Source organism: Hemiscyllium ocellatum, chromosome 13 (assembly GCF_020745735.1).
Source record: "Hemiscyllium ocellatum isolate sHemOce1 chromosome 13, sHemOce1.pat.X.cur, whole genome shotgun sequence".
NCBI lineage: Eukaryota > Metazoa > Chordata > Chondrichthyes > Orectolobiformes > Hemiscylliidae > Hemiscyllium > Hemiscyllium ocellatum.
This window is the reverse complement of record NC_083413.1, coordinates 45,337,810-45,354,013: the sequence shown is the minus strand read 5'-3', so window position 1 is coordinate 45,354,013 and position 16,204 is coordinate 45,337,810. Positions and strand designations below refer to the sequence as shown.

Below are 16,204 nucleotides of genomic sequence, written 5' to 3'. Positions count from 1 at the left end.
ACTACGTCACCAGTATCCCGGCAACCGGCCGCCAGAGCATCTCATTGGTCAATATTCACCCAATGTGCCCCCCCATTAGAGAAAAAGGTTACATTAAAAATATTCGGTACTATATACTAACTGAAGAAAATAATCTCCTTTTTTATACAACCAGGGCAGCAAGCTCTCAATGTCAGCAAAACAATAATACACTGTGCGGATGTTTCAATCTAAAAATAGAAACAGAAAATATGCTATTTACATCAACATTCATTTTACCCTTTCACAAAGCGCCAGAGCATATTTACAGAAAAATGATAGATAATCTAATTTGAAAATTTGTTGGCTGTTTTTTGCACAATGCGTTGTAGTGAGAAATGATTCTGAATCCTTGCCATGGTCAAATATGGCGCCTGCTGGTTTACACTTCATGGAATTGCTCAGGCCACCTGGAGAGTATCAAACATGGCGCCTGCCGATTTCCGTCCCTGTGACCACTGGAGTCACCGAGGAGTATCAAAGATGGCGGTGTTAAGTGTGCTGAGAGCTGCGGCTGCTCTTGTGGCGCGGCGACCTTTTCACAAACTGCAGCCTCTGGCTGGAAATTCCTTACTCAAGGCTTTTCCTGCAGCTCCTAAAGGTATGGCTGGCCCTAACCGACTCTTAGTTCAGTTTGGCCGTCTGCGTCAGGGAATCGATTGACCTTGTAAAATGCAGCAGGTCACAACAAAAAAAAACTTGCATTTACTTGGCGAACAAATGGTTCCAGGTGCGTTTTAAGGCCAGTTTTGACGCTCAGCCCATTAGTGGGTACTGCTTTAGTGCAAGTGGCCAGAAGCTGTATTCAGAGTTTGTTTTAATCAGTGCCTCTAAGGTGGAGAAGGAGCGATGTATGAAAATGGGGATAAGATGGACCTCTCAGATTTCAGAACATGAGCATTTAGAAGTACAGCCATGAATGTAGAATGAATAACTCAAGAGGCTAGAGTTAGAGGAATACAGACATCTCAGAAGGTTCTGGGATTGCAAGAGACTCCAGATGATGTCATTTGATGGATTTTAAAATTGAGATGTTATTGGAAGTTGTCTTAAGTGTATGAATGTAATTAGTGATGGTGAATAAGGTCTGGAGTGAGTTGAGACAGAAGCAGAAGAGTTTTTAGTTGACTGAAGTTCACAGGGTATGTGTGAGGCTGACCAGACAAGTAACACTCAATACATTCAGATGTTGTTGGAGATACTTAGTAGGTCTTGCAGCATCTGTGAAGAGACAAATGGAATTAATGTTTCAACTTTAGTGACCCTTCTTCAGAACTGAACAGTCAGCACTTGTAACCTGTGAGGGTTCCAACAGATTGGAAAATAACTGATGTGATGCCCCTGTTGAAAAGGAGGGAGGATGTATATGCTAGTTAGCCTAATATCTGTCATTAGAAAAAATGCTAGAGTCTATTATTAAAGAAGAAATAGCAGTAATTGAGAATAGCTGAACACAATCAAGCAACAAAATCAATATTATCTCATGAATGATCAGAATAAAATGGAAAATAGCTCTGGAAAAAAATATTGAGCAAAACTCAGGGAAAGTTTAAACTTAAGTGTTTGCATGGTGACAGCAGTTATGTCCTGTGGAACAAAATAAGAAAGAGTATTTAATAGATCATGGACATGTGCAAAAGGAGTAACTCACTTTTATTAAGGATGTATATTTCTAAAGATTTTTGCATGTAAATATGTTTAATCATCAGTTCAGATGAGTTATGACATACCTTGGGCGCAGCTGGAACTTGAACCTAGAACTCCATTCTTTATTTTTAGAAAAATCAACCTGTTCAGATTTGTTATCATACAGTATGGAGTGGGTTGGATTTGAGCTCAGGTCCTCTAGCTCAGAGGTAGGACATTACCAGTGTGCCAAAAGGACCCTTTATTTCTCATGTATGCAGAGGCATTACATGGCATTTTGTGATAAGGGAGAACTTTGATTTTTGCATGACTGTTTGAATAAATTATGTTTTTGCTAAGAGTCTGTGTTTTAAATACTTTTCCTTTCTGTCCATTCTGACTTTTTTTTGTAAAAGCTGTCTTGCTATTTCTTAATTTTAAGGCGGCACACTGGCTCAGTAGTCAGCACTCCTGCTTCACAGCGTCAGAGACCTGGGTTTGATTCCACTCTCAGGTGGATGTCTGTGTGGAGTTTGCACACTCTTCCTGTGTCTGCATGGGATTCCTTTGGGTGCTCATGGTGTCCAAGGATGTGTAGGTTAGGTGGATTAGCCATGGGGAATGCAGTGTTATTGGATGGGATACTCTTCAGATGGTCGGTGTGGAGTCTGGGCCCAATGTCTTGCTGCCACAGTGTAGAGAATCTATGTTATATGAACCTATGATATTTGGAACTGCATGATTCTCTCCACGGTTAATCCCTGAGTTCTGCCCATGTGTATGTCTCCAGAATGCCTCTAACACCAGATGAAAGTCAACTTTGTTTTTACTTGTGTAACAGACATTGTGGAAGTGTACTTTTCTGAGCTGTTAAGAATTAATCCACAAGTTATAGAGTCATAGAAATGTACAGCATGGAAACAGACCCTTCGGTCCAACTTGTCCATGCTGACCAGATTTCCCAAACTAATCTAGTCCCATTTGCCAGCATTTGGCCCATGTCCCTCTAAACCCTTTCTATTCATATATCCATCCAGATGTCTTTTAAATGATGCAATTATACCAGCCTCCTCCACATCCTCTGGCAGCTCATTTGAGAGAACCTGATTGGAAAATTGGGAAGAGGCTTATTGTGCAGGATTTTATCCACATTTATATTTAACCCTTTCATTTTGGTTTTATATGCAATGCACCTTCATTTTTGTTTGATGGATCTTGTTTTTAAATTAGGCTAATACATGTTATAGCAGTCATGGCACATTAGCCTGTCTCCCGCTGTTTCATAATCTTATCTGAATAAAATAGATGTCTACATTAGGTACACTATTAAATTGAAAATCTGTGTAATTATGATAAATCTGTTATGGAATTATGATAAATCTGTCATTGAGTGTAGGTAGTGCCCTTAAAATAGCCTTGTTTTGAGTCATTGGAGTATAAACAGGAATCATATTAGAAAATCTGCCCCTATTTCCTTTATAACCTCTTCAAAGTTGTTTTAATTGAAAGTCCATAAAATAGGTAGTAGTCAAGTCACAAAGCTTCATGCTAGATGTGTAGTTTTATAATCATGGTTTCTATTGTTTTAAACAAAAATACATTATTTTACATTCAGCTTGACTCCCAAATCATACAATAGTCCAGATTTGGACGACAATTTTGAAATCACACAGTTACATGGGAAAATATAATTTGCATTGGAAAATGAATCTGATAAAACCTGAGTAGCAATATTGTTTATTGAATTTAAGATATATTTAAAGTTCTATTTTTTTAAGCATTTAATGTTAAATTTTACAGTTTATATCTGCAGCACCAACTTAATTATATAGTGTTTCTCACATAATGAAATGTCCCAAGATGCTTAACAGGAGCATTGTAATTCTTGAGATACTGAGATGGATTTGGCATCTCTCACTTTCTCCTGTAGGAAAGCAGGGAGGTCTGTGTTTATAAGGGATTCCGAGTTTGGCAGAGGGAGTGGGTTGGCAGATCCCTGGCAAGGTAAAAACAATGACTGCAGATGCTGGAAACCAGATTCTGGATCAGTGGTGCTGGAAGAGCACAACAGTTCAGGCAGCATCCAACGAGCAGCAAAATCGATATTTTGGGCAAAAGCCCTTCATCAGGAATAAAGGCAGTGAGCCTGAAGTGTGGAGAGATAAGCTAGGGGAGGGTGGGAGTGGGGCGAGAGTAGCATAGAGTACAGTGGGTGAGTGGGGGAGGAGATGAAGGTGATAGGTCAGGGAGGAGAGGGTGGAGTGGATAGTGGAAAGGGAGCTAGGCAAGTCGGACAAGTCTGGACAAGTCATGGGTTCAGTGCTGAGCTGGAAGTTTGAAACTAGGGTGAAGTGGGGGAAGGGGAAATGAGGAAGCTGTTGAAGTCCACATTGATGTCCTGGGGTTGAAGTGTTCTGAGGCGGAAGATGAGGCATTCTTCCTCCAGGCGTCTGGTGGTGAAGGAGGCCCAGGGTCTCCATGTCCTCGGCAGAGTGGGAGGGGGAGTTGAAATGTTGGGCCATGGGGTGGTGTGGTTGATTGTTGCGGGTGTCTCGGCGATGTTCCCTAAAGCGCTCTGCTAGGAGGCGCCCAGTCTCCCCAATGTAGAGGAGACCGCATCGGGAGCAACGGATACAATAAATGATATTAGTGGATGTGGAAGGCTCCTTTTAGGGCCTTGGATAGAGGTGAGGGAGGAGGTGTGGGCACAGGTTTTACAGTTCCTGCGGTGGCAGGAGAAAGTGCCAGGTTGGGAGGGTGGGTCGTATCCCTGGGCATTTGATCCCAGAGAGTGGTGGATGGATGTCCAATCTCTATGGGTATCAGGACAAGATCTGGGAGTATAGATGGTCTGGAGGTGGTGTAGTTAAGGGTATGTGAAATAAATATGGGTCAGTTTAATAGTTACTCTCTAGAGTTAGATGTATTTATTTGTCTAACTTTTCCGGAAATTTTTATGGAGACTTTCCAAGGGTGCCAGGCAAAGAGGATTTGCTCAAAGGAATATTTAAATTGCTGGGCTTCTAAGTCTGCTATGATGGAGATTCTTCAGGGTCCCCTGCACATCTCATATCAATGCTGGCATAATGACTGTCTTGCCAGCAAATTACTACCATAAGAGGTCTGATCAGAAGCTTGGGTCAGAAATAAAATTTTAAAGGAGGATAATAAGGCAGAGAGATGTTGATAAGTATTCCAGAGTGTGGGGCATGGCCACTAGTGGTGGAGTAATTAAAGTTGGGCGTGTGTACAATAGGCCAAATTTCAGAAGTAAATATATTTCAGAGGGTGAAAGGGCTGGATGAGGTTACAGATTTGGGAAGGATGAATTCATATAGGAATTTGAAGGTTACTTAAAAACTTTAAAATCAAGATGTCCCTTAATTGGGAGCCAATGTAGCGAGCACAGGAATGATATGGATCAGGACTTGCTGCAAGTTAGCAAGCAGGCTGTCAAGGTTTGGATGATTTAAAGTTATGGAATATGGGAAACAAACCAGGATGCATGGAATGCTTGAGCATAGAAAAAGTGATGCCAGGGATGTTTGAGGCTTAAGTAGCAGAAGACCTGAGTTTGACATGTAATGTAATGATGCTAGCTAACAGCTGGTCTTTGTGGTGGCATTAAAATGTGGTTAGGAGCTCATCTCAGGATCAGATGTGACACCAAGGTTACAAACAAACTGGCTTAATCTTGGGCTTATTGCCAAGGAGAGGAATGGAGTCAGTAGTTGAGGAATTGAGTTTGGAGAGGAATCCAATAACAGTGACTTCAGTTTTCCCAATATTTAATTTTGAACAAATTCCTGCACATCCAGTTTTGCATGTCAGAAGAGCATTCTGATAATTTATCAGCAAAGGAGTCATCAAGAAAGGGAATGGTGTTGAACTTAATGTACATTTATTTATTTTCTATTAACTGACAAGTTTTTGTGGTTTTGTTTTATTCTAGTTGCAGTTCGTCATGGTAGTCATGGAAAGCAGATGTTTGTTATCAAGTCCAGTCAATATTATGATACTCGCTTTCTGCGTCTTTTGGTATGTATCAAAGTTGCATTCAAAGTCAGGTGAATGAATCCACAAACATAGAAAAGATATTCTGCCTGAGATTGAATGGAATAAAGTATGTAATTCAAATATAAAGCCATTGCTTAGTAATCAGCATTGATAAATAATAACTTCTTAATTCTGGTTATCTATTCGATTGGAATGTGTAGGCATAGTGTACGGCCAATTATATTGTGCAAAGAAGAACATATTTATTGAGAGAATTTGTTGTCTTTGATGTAAATCTTTAGAAATATTTAATGAAAAAGCATTATTGACTTTTCTACCCCAAAGGAAAAATGGCGCATACAGTTTATTTTTAGTGCTATATAAACCTGAAACCCAATATATATAATTATTCATTTGTTCTGTACTCACTAAATCTGTGTGTCACCTGTGATGGCATATTGCCTGCAAGTGCCTTGAAGTCTGAGTTGTAGTTTGATACTGCCAGTCATATACAGTTAGGTGCAATATTTAGTCTTGGTTCTCATAATTTGGGAGACCACTGTCTCTCAGAGCTATGTGGAGTAAAGGTAAGCCTTCATTTTAAAAGCACGGGATGATAGGGATGGGTATTTTTCTGTTTTTTTATCAAGTCCGCAAAAATCACTGTCCCTTGAACTAACTTTCAGGCCAACATCATTTGCATAGTAATTATCTTCATATCAATTCCACTACTGTATAAATGGAAACACCTCATGGAATTTGGTAGTCAAGACACCAATGCCTACGTAAGGGGATGGAATTGAGACAAACTTGATGATTTGTTGCATCACAAATTTGTTGCGAATTCCTGAAATCACCTCTTGAATTCCTCTGCCAACTTCTTTAGGTATGCACAAACATTTTATGGGTAAACCATTTTTCTTTATCCTTTTTTTATTTATTTTTCTAGAATTTTAAGATTCAAGATGTTGCTACGTTTTGTTCTTTAAGTGAGAGGACCATAGACCCAGTTTCAATTTGAATACACGCACAGCACTTACATGCAAAGTGTCTGTCCTTTCCCTGCAGTTAACAGTTCAGCTTGTTCAGTTTTGACATTGACTTCAGGTTCCTTATAGACAAGAACCACCATTTCATCAGTGAGTTCACGTCACTCTTTGTTCCTTGATTTCAGGAAAGTGACGGTTTCGGGCATCAGATCAAACAATCTTTGCGGGACTTTCCCTTGACTTCCATCTCACATTAGCATGATCAGTTTGTCGTAGGGCTCTGCTCGAATTGAGTTTACAAACTTAATTTCTATTACGTGAGAGAAATCCATAACTTTGTTTGTTAATGCTTGCTTTATTTCAGTGGTAGTTAACAAAAAAAGCAAAATCAAGATAAGATAATATCTGCAAATGCAACAAAACCTGCATTTGAACCAAGCATGGCTAGTGCAAGATCAGTTGTAATGGAAACCAGCATCTTGATTGGAATGTTTTTTTCTCATATATATTTTTTGAAATTTTTGCAGATATCTTCCCTTTTACTTCTCTGAGGGAAAAATGTGGGACGTTCCTCTTTAATTGTTATGTCCTTAAAATGTTCGTGAACACAAATGTAATCAGTTGGGCTGTGTCAGTCATATTTATTGGCTTCGTCTAAATGCTGTGAAAAGCATACGTAGTGCTTCAGGTCGTGCTGCAGTTGTTGAAATTTACCATGGCTAGCGTGGAAGCATTGCGTGACGTGCTTTGGATTTCTGTTACTATTCTTTGTTTTAAATGTCTTTGGATAAAGTCATTGGCCACAGTCATTGCTTCTTTAATTACTTTGCCATCTGCAAATTATTATATTATGTTTTGCCAGGGAATGACAAATATGAAATATGATTCAGTGGAGATCTTCCCTTTTGCTGCTAGAATAGGGAAATAACTGTTGAGAATTCAAAATGGCCTTCAGCTCATCAACTTCATTTGTCTGAAGTATGCTGTTCAGATGAAAACCATCCTTGAATTTACTTTACACCATTGTCATTCCACATACCTTTACACTTATTGATTTACTTCAGTGGCATTTAAGACAAATGGTCTTAATTTTTACATGTGTACAGTTTTAAACACACATTGACAGTTGCATTGATAAATTTGAGGAATTTTCAATTCTTTCTGCAGACATTCTACACTTTATTAACTGGAATACCAGTGACTGTTTTCATCACTTTTGTGAATATTTTTATTGGTAAGTATTTTAGTGGTAGTTATAAATGATGCTAAGATTATTTTTAAATGAATAGTGTAAGTCAATTGGCATTTGAAAATAAAATGAACTACAATTACTGCATTATGATTTAAAACCTGTCTAATTCATTAATGTCCTTCAGAGAAAGATATATACTGTCTTTATCTATCTGGTGTAACCCCAGTCCCAAAACAACATGATTGACATTAATTGCCCTCTGAAATAACCAAAAATCTAATCAGCTGTGTCAAATTTCTCTGAGAATTACTATTAAGAATAAAACTAAATGTATCAGCTGACATTGACCAAGGAATCAGCTACACCCAATCCAGCCAATTCTGCAAAGTGCTCCTCACTGATAGCTGGGATCTTATGCTAGAATTGGGAGAGCTGTCCAATAGACTCAGGCAATATCTATATACAACTGGGAAATATATCTTAGTTTCTTTACTAGTGTTGAGTCAAACTCCCTGCGTCACAGCCTGAGGATGTTTCTAAATCTTAGAAGCTGTAATTCAAGGTGTTCACTAATTTTAAGGAGAATTAGGCATAGACCATAAATGCTGGCCTTGACCGCAATGCATGCAAAACATGAACAAATAAGGAGACATGTTCTGTAAATTTTAACTTTGCATTCAAGTGATCAGTTTGTGATTACATTTATTTTGTGAGGTAAATTCAATTTACCCCAATAAATCTGTCTCTTCAAGCATTATATTCAATTCAAGTATAAATGTTATCAAACTAGGAATTGAACACACATTGATGACCAGTGCAGGGCATGCAATGTAAATAAATAGTCACATATCTTGCCACAAAATGGAAACAATGATCAATTGTTCTTGGAAGATAATAAACTGCTTTTCTAAAAATATATCCCTGGTTTTGCATTTCTCAGGTGAGGCAGAGCTTGCAGAGATTCCTGAAGATTATGTGCCAGAACATTGGGAATACCACAAGGTACAGTAAGCCTCTTTGTAATCATATTAAACTAATGCAGTGGGTGTCAACTACAATTTGCGATATTTCCTCAGCACCATTTAGATACAGATTAATTCATTTGAGAGTTGCAATTAGGATTCCTTTGAAGATAAACTCTTTGTTAACTTGTGTATAGAGGACTAGCAACGATTTGCACCTGAAATAAAATGTGGAAAGAACAAAGAACCTTACAGCACAGGAACAGGCCCTTTGGCCAAAGTTTGTGCGAAGATTTGTAGCTCGGGTGCTCGTTGTTGTGGTTCTGTTCGCCGAGCTGGAAGTTTTTGTTGCAAATGTTTCGTCCCCTGGCTAGGCGACATCATCAGTGCTTTGGAGCCTCCTGTGAAGCGCTTCTTTGATGTTACTTCCGGTATTTATAGTGGTCTGTCCTTGCCGCTTCCGGTTGTCAGTTTCAGCTGTCCGCTGTAGTGGTTGGTATATTGGGTCCAGGTCGATGTGTTTGTTGATGGAGTTTGTGGATGAATGCCATGCCTGTAGGAATTCCCTGGCTGTTTTCTGTCTGGCTTGCCCTATGATAGTAGTGTTGTCCCAGTCGAATTCATGTTGCTTGTTGTCTGCGTGTGTGGCTACTAGGGATAGCTGGTCGTGTCGTTTTGTGGCTAGTTGATGTTCATGTATGCGGAGATTGTTAGCTGTCTTCCTGTTTGTCCTATATAGTGTTTTGTGCAGTCCTTGCATAGTATTTTGTATACTACATTAGTTTTGCTCATGTTGGGTATTGGGTTCTTCGTTCTAGTAAGTTGTTGTCTGAGCGTGGCTGTTGGTTTGTGTGCCGTTATAAGTCCTAAGGGTCGCAGTAGTCTGGCTGTCAGTTCAGAAACGCTCCTGATGTATGGTAGTGTGGCTAGTCCTTTTGGTTGTGGCATGTTCTCGTTCCGTGGTCTTTCTCTTAGGCATCTGTTGATGAAGTTGCGCGGGTATCCGTTTTTGGCGAATACCTTGTATAGGTGTTCCTCTTCTTCTTTTTGCAGTTCTGGTGTACTGCAGTGTGTTGTGGCCCTTTTGAATAGTGTCCCTTTGGCCCTCCAAGCCTGTACCGATTGAGATCCTCTATCTAAATCTTCCACCCATTTTCTAAGGATCTGTATCCCTTTGCTCCCTGCCCATTCATATATCTGTCTCAAAACATCTTCAATGATGCTATCGTTCCTGCCCGTACCACCTCCACTGGCAGCGCATTCCGGAATCCACCACCCACTGTGTGAAGAACTTTCCCCGTATATCTCCCCTAAACTTTTCCCCTCTCACTTTGAACTCGTGACCCCTAGTAATTGAGTCCTCTACTCTTTGGGAGTTTTTTGCTATCCACCCTGTGTACGCCTCTCATGATCTTGTAGGCCTCAATCAGGTCCCCCTTCAACCTCCTCCTCTCCAATGAAAATGATCCTAATCTACTCAACCTATCTTCATAGCTGGCACCCTCCATACCAGGCAACATCCTGGTGAACCTCCTCTGCACCCTCTCCAAAGCATCCACATACTTTTGGTAATGTGGCGACCAAAACTGTACGCAGTATTCCAAATGTGGCCCAACCAAAGTCTTATACAACTATAACATGACCTGCCAACTGTTGTACTTGACACCCCATCTGATGAAGAAAAGCATGCCATTTGTCTTCGTTGCCACCTTCAGGGAATAATGGACCTGAACACGCAGATCTCTCTGCATCAATTTTCTCCAAGACTTTTCCATTTACTGTATTTGCTCTTAAATTGCATTTTCCAAAATGCATCACCTCGCATTTGTCCGGATTGAACTCCATCTGCCATTTCTCTGATCAGCTCTCCAATCTATGTTCTGCAATATTCTCTAACAGTCCCCTTCATTATCTACTACTCCACCAATCTTAGTGTCATCTGCAAACTTACTAATGAGTCAAACAACACCTTCCTCCAAATCATTTATGTATATTACAAACAACAGTGGTCCCAGCATATATGCCTGTGGGGCACCACTGGTCACAGGTCTCCATTTTGAGAAGCTCTGTTCCACTACTACTATTTCTCTTCAATTGCCCAACCAGTTCTCTATCCATCTAGCTAGAACACCCTGGACCCCATGCAACTTCACCTTCTTCATCAGCCTACCATAGGGAATTTTATCAAACACCTTACTAAAGTCCATGTGTATGACATCAACATCCCTTCCCTCATCAATCAACTTTGTCACCTCTTCAAAGAATTCTATTAGGTTTGTGATTCGTGACCTTCCCTGCACAAAACCATACTGCCTATCACTGATAAGGCCGACATGGGTATTGCAGATGCTGGAGATTAGAGTCAAGGTTAGAGTGGTGCTGGAAAAGTACAGCAGGTCGGGCAGCAGCCAAGGAGCAGAAGTATCGACATTTCGGGCAAAAGCCTTTCATTAGGAATGAGCATTCTTGATGAAGGGCTTTTGCCCAAAACGTTGGTTTTTCTGCTCCTCAGATGATGCCTGACCTGCTGTGCTTTTCCAGCACCACTCTAATCTATCACTGATAAGCCCATTTTCTTTCAAATGGGTATATATCCTATCCCTTAGTATCTTCTCCAGTAGTTTCCCTGCCACTGACGTCAGGCTCACAAGTCTGTAATTACCTGGATTATCCCTGCTACTCTTCTTAAACAAGGGGGCAACATTATCAATTCTCCAGTACTCTGGGACCTTCCCATGTTCAAGGATGCTGCAAAGGTATCTATTAAAGCCCCAGCTATTTGTTCTCTCGCTTCCCTCAGTAACCTAGGATAGATCCCACCTGGACCTGGGGACCTGTCCACCTTAATGCCTTTTAGAATGCACAACACTTGATCTCTCCTTATGCTGACTTGACCTAGAATAATTAAAGATCTATCCCTTACCTCAACATTTGCTGTCCTTCTCCTCAGTGAATACTGATACAAAGTACTCATTAAGAATCTCAACCATTTTCTCTGGCTCTACACATATCTTTCCTCCTTTGTCCTTGAGTGGGCGAACCCTTTCCCTAGTTACCCTCTTACTTATTACATATGAATAAAAGACTTTGGGGGTTTTCCTTAACCCTGCTCGCTCAGGATATCTTATGACCCCTTTTGGCCCTCTAATTCCTCGTTTCAGATTGGTCCTACATTGCTGACATTCTTCAATGGCTTCATCTGTCTTCAGTTGCCTTATGTATGCATCCTTTTTCCTGAGTTAGTTGAAGTTAAGTAAAGTGGTGGGGAAAGTGTTTAAACCAGTGTGGTATGGGATAGGAAGTCTGTATTTGCAGCTATAGAAGGAGAAGTTTTTGCAATAGAAACAAATGGTCTTAACTGAAATAAATAATAAAAAATAATATCGAAGAAGAAAGGCAAATGAAGTCTTTGAGATATTGAGAGCTGAAAACATTGCATGAAAACGATAAGAAATATCAGGAAGTTGAAAGAAAGAAATAAGTAAAGATTAATTTTCATAACAAATAGTCATGACTGAATGGCATACTTGTGATTTGAAAACAAAATTTGGAATTTAACAAAATCACAGAAGTATTATGATGCAGAAGGAGGCCATTTTAGTTGATTGTGCTGCACCAGCTCATTAAATGGGCATCTGTACCGCATGTCAATCTCCTGCTTTTGTTCCATACCCTTTCACATTACATTTATCAAAATAATCATCCAATGCCCTCTTGAATGTCTCAATTGAACCTGACTCCACCACACTTTTAGGCAGTGCATTCCACACCTGAAGGACTCACTGAGAAAAGGTTTTCCTCACTTCACCCTTATTTCTTTTGCAGATTATTTGAAATTAGCACCTCGGTGTTCCTGTTCCATTTTATGAGCAGGATCATTTTCTTCCCATCTGCTCTATTCAGTTGACTCATGATTTTGAAAACATCTACCAGATCTTATCTTGGTCATTTTCACTTCAGAACAGTCCCAACCTCTTCAATCTATCCTTCTAACAGAAGTTTTTCATCCCTAGAACCATTCTTGTAAACCTCTTCTGCACTGTCTTCAATGCATTTGCGTTCTTCCTTTATTATGGCAACCACAAATGTACGCAGTAGTCCTGCTGAGGTCCAACAAATGTCTTGTACAAGTTCAACATCATGAATGTTGCCTCTTTGCTCTTGTACTCTATGCCTCTATTAATTAAGTTGAGGTTAGTATGTGCTTTATTTACTGTTGTTTATCTGTCCTGTCACTTCTATTGTTATGGACCGCACCACACCCGCTTCAAATATATCAAGGAAATTAGATTAGATTAGATTACTTAGTGTGGAAACAGGCCCTTCGGCCCAACAAGTCCACACCGACCTGCCGAAGCGCAACCCACCCATACCCCTACATTTACCCCTTACCTAACACTATGGGCAGTTTAGCATGGCCAATTCATCTTTGGACTGTGGGAGGAAACCGGAGCACCCGGAGGAAACCCACGCAGACACGGGGAGAACGTGCAAACTCCACACAGTCAGTTGCCTGAGTCGGGAATTGAACCCGGGTCTCAGGTGCTGTGAGGCAGCAGTGCTAACCACTGTGCCACCGTGCGATGGCTGAGAACCTAAATTTTATCTTATTTAAAGGCAAATGGAAGGTACTGAGTTCTAGATGGAATTCAATTGGTTACACTACTAAGTTTTAAGCATGACACACTTTATTCTTGCCCTACAGTTAATATACAAACAAAAGAAACTTTAACTCTTGGGAACTGTAACAATATATTAAATTATTTAACTGCTATACAGCAACAGTTCAAATATCATAACATTTCATAAATACCCTTGTCAAAAGCAAAGTCAGTAAAACAGATTTTCTCACATGGGATTCTGGCAGCAGCGAGAACTCCAGCTTTTTGTTGTGGCTGAGAGTGATGTAACTGCTTCCACAACGAGCTTCCAAACCCCAACAACTATTGGAAGCTAAGGTAAAACTCTGGTTCTGTAGTAGTGTGAGCCCAATCATTCATGCTCCATCTATTATTCCAACTTTCTAACAAAAAAATTCACAAGGCCTCAAAGCTGTTTACTTTATTGGCTTGGAGGTGACAGCTCGATACCTATAGCTCAAAACCTCTCTTTTTAAACAAAAAATGGACAAGATGCACCTGTTAAAACCATAGAATTGTCTCAGTATACACGTACATACCCAGGTCCCTGGCTCCTGCAACAGCCCCCCACCTTAGAATTGTACACCCAACTTTATATTGTTTTTTATTGCTCTTCCTCTTAAAATGCATCACGTCACACTCTATTGAAACATGTGCCACCAGTGTGCTCATTCCACGAACTTATCCGTCTCTGGAGTTCTATACTATCTCCCTCACAGTTTATGATTCTTCTAAGTTTTGTATTATCTGTGAACTTTTATATTGCCCCTTGTACGACTAGCATGATGGCTCAGCGGTTAGTACTGCTGCCTCACAGCGCCAAGGTTCTAGGTTCGATTCCAACCACAGGTGGCTCTGTGTGGAGTTTGCATGTTCTCCCTTTGTCTGCATGGGTTTCCTCCAGGTTCTCTGGTTTACTCTCACTGCCCAAAGCTCTGCCTTTTAGGTGAATTGGCCATTCTAAATTGCCCTGTAGTGTCCAGGAATGTTCAGATTAGGTAGGTTAGCCATGGTTACAGGAGTAGGGCTGGGGGGTCTGGATGGGATGTTCTTCAGAGGGTTGGTTCTGACTGTGCCGAATGGACTCTTTCCACACTTAGGATTCTATGATTTAGGGTTCCAATACAGACCCCTGGGGAACATTACAAACCTTCCTCCAGCCTGAAAATATCAATTGACTATTACTCCCTGTTTACTATCACTCAACTAATTTGGAAGTCATATCTCTGTAGAATTTCATGGATGATTTTGGGATGTTTTGTTAAAGCTGTGGTATAGTTCTGGTAACATCTTTGTCTCTGAGTTTAAAAAGTTGAAAATTCAAATGCTACCATGACTTGTGTGCTCCAGAGGCTCACTGATGTTACCTAGTATGGTGGTGTTCGTCTGAAGACGAACCTTCCAGCTCAGCGAGCAAACCTACATCCAAATGATTTCTTCCTTCGTGCTTTGTAAACTCTAGGGAAGGTGCAAGCTGTAAGTGCTGGGCACCTTTTTGTTAGTAATCTCATGTCCAATTATATTATTTTCTACTTGCAGCATCCCATAACAAGGTGGATTGCAAAATATCTTTATGACCCACCTGAGAAGGGTTATGAGAAAATGATGGCCCTTATTTCTATTGAAGAAGAGAAAGCAGACCTGAGGTACGTTGTAGCAATTATATATAATAAAGCAATCCGAACAATGCTGTTAAAAGCTGTGTAGTTCAAAATGTATACTTAATTGGTAATTGTCATGTGTAAAAGGATGTTGGTGTCACTTTGCTAAGCATCCACCTTTTCAAAGATGGGGCAAATGTAACTTTAAAAAATGACTAATGCTGACAGTTTGTAGAATTGAAAACAACTGCTTCGGCTGAGGTCTCATTTACATCTCTTAGGCTTGTCAACTGTGATTTATTTAGCATAGCACATTGTCTTTCAGTTTGCATCTTCTATATTAGTTTAGGTGAGAAAAAATCATGAGTGAAAAAGTGCTATTATCAAGAGGCAGATTTATGAAATCCGGCTCATCAAAAGTTGTTATATCCCAGATCGTTTTAACTCTTGGGTAATCCAAAAGGACAGCTAGTAGGAGTTATCCCAAAATAGGCTTGCACATCAGTTGCTGGTTGAGTAAAATTAATGTTGACAGAGGCCTCAAAGAAAATATTCTACTCATAGCCTAGGTGAAAATATGATTCTGAAGATTGGGGTTAAAAATTATTGGCAGATTAGGAATGGATTACTATTTTTAGATATACTTTCTAGTTCCAGAATTGTTTCAACTGCTTGCATTGCTAATTTTAGTTTTGCTTCCTAAACTGTAGGCTGAAACAACTTGAGGTTCGTCGTCTGATGAGGGAGCGAGGTGATGGTGCTTGGTATCAATATGAAACTCTGGACAAAAACTTGATCGATAATTCTCATAAGTCAAACCCAGATTATTAGGAAGACAAAGAATGCCGGGAAGTGCTAATTATTGACACAAAGTATGTGAAAACAAGTTCTTTAATAAATTATATCATGTCAATATTCTTTCGACAGTGTCTTGTTTTAATTGAAATATTACTTTAATCAAAGTTCTCATCTTTTTTTAAATTGTACAGTTCATAGACTATTAAGTCATGACACACTCTCCTGCAGTTGTCTACGTAGTGAGTTCCTTGTTTTAGCTAGGTCATGAGTGATATATTTAATGAAGTGTTCTCTTGCAATGATAAAATAAATAATACTTTCTAAGATTTGCTTTTTTTTTCTCCTCTTAATGGTCATTTTAAGCATTTCCTGTCTTTATGGG

At 39.8% G+C, this 16,204-nt stretch overlaps 1 protein-coding gene across 1 annotated transcript; it reads left to right on the top strand.

Annotated features, from left to right (window-relative positions):
• The first annotated feature begins 429 nt into the window (after positions 1–429).
• Positions 430–15,942, top strand: ndufb5 (NADH:ubiquinone oxidoreductase subunit B5). The gene is made up of 6 exons (XM_060834134.1): positions 430–619; positions 5,597–5,682; positions 7,797–7,863; positions 8,762–8,823; positions 14,963–15,069; positions 15,735–15,942. Exons 1-6 carry the CDS (start codon positions 445–447, stop codon positions 15,853–15,855), a joined length of 618 nt encoding a protein of 205 aa, XP_060690117.1. The 5' UTR covers positions 430–444; the 3' UTR covers positions 15,856–15,942.
• Positions 15,943–16,204: the final 262 nt, after the last annotated feature.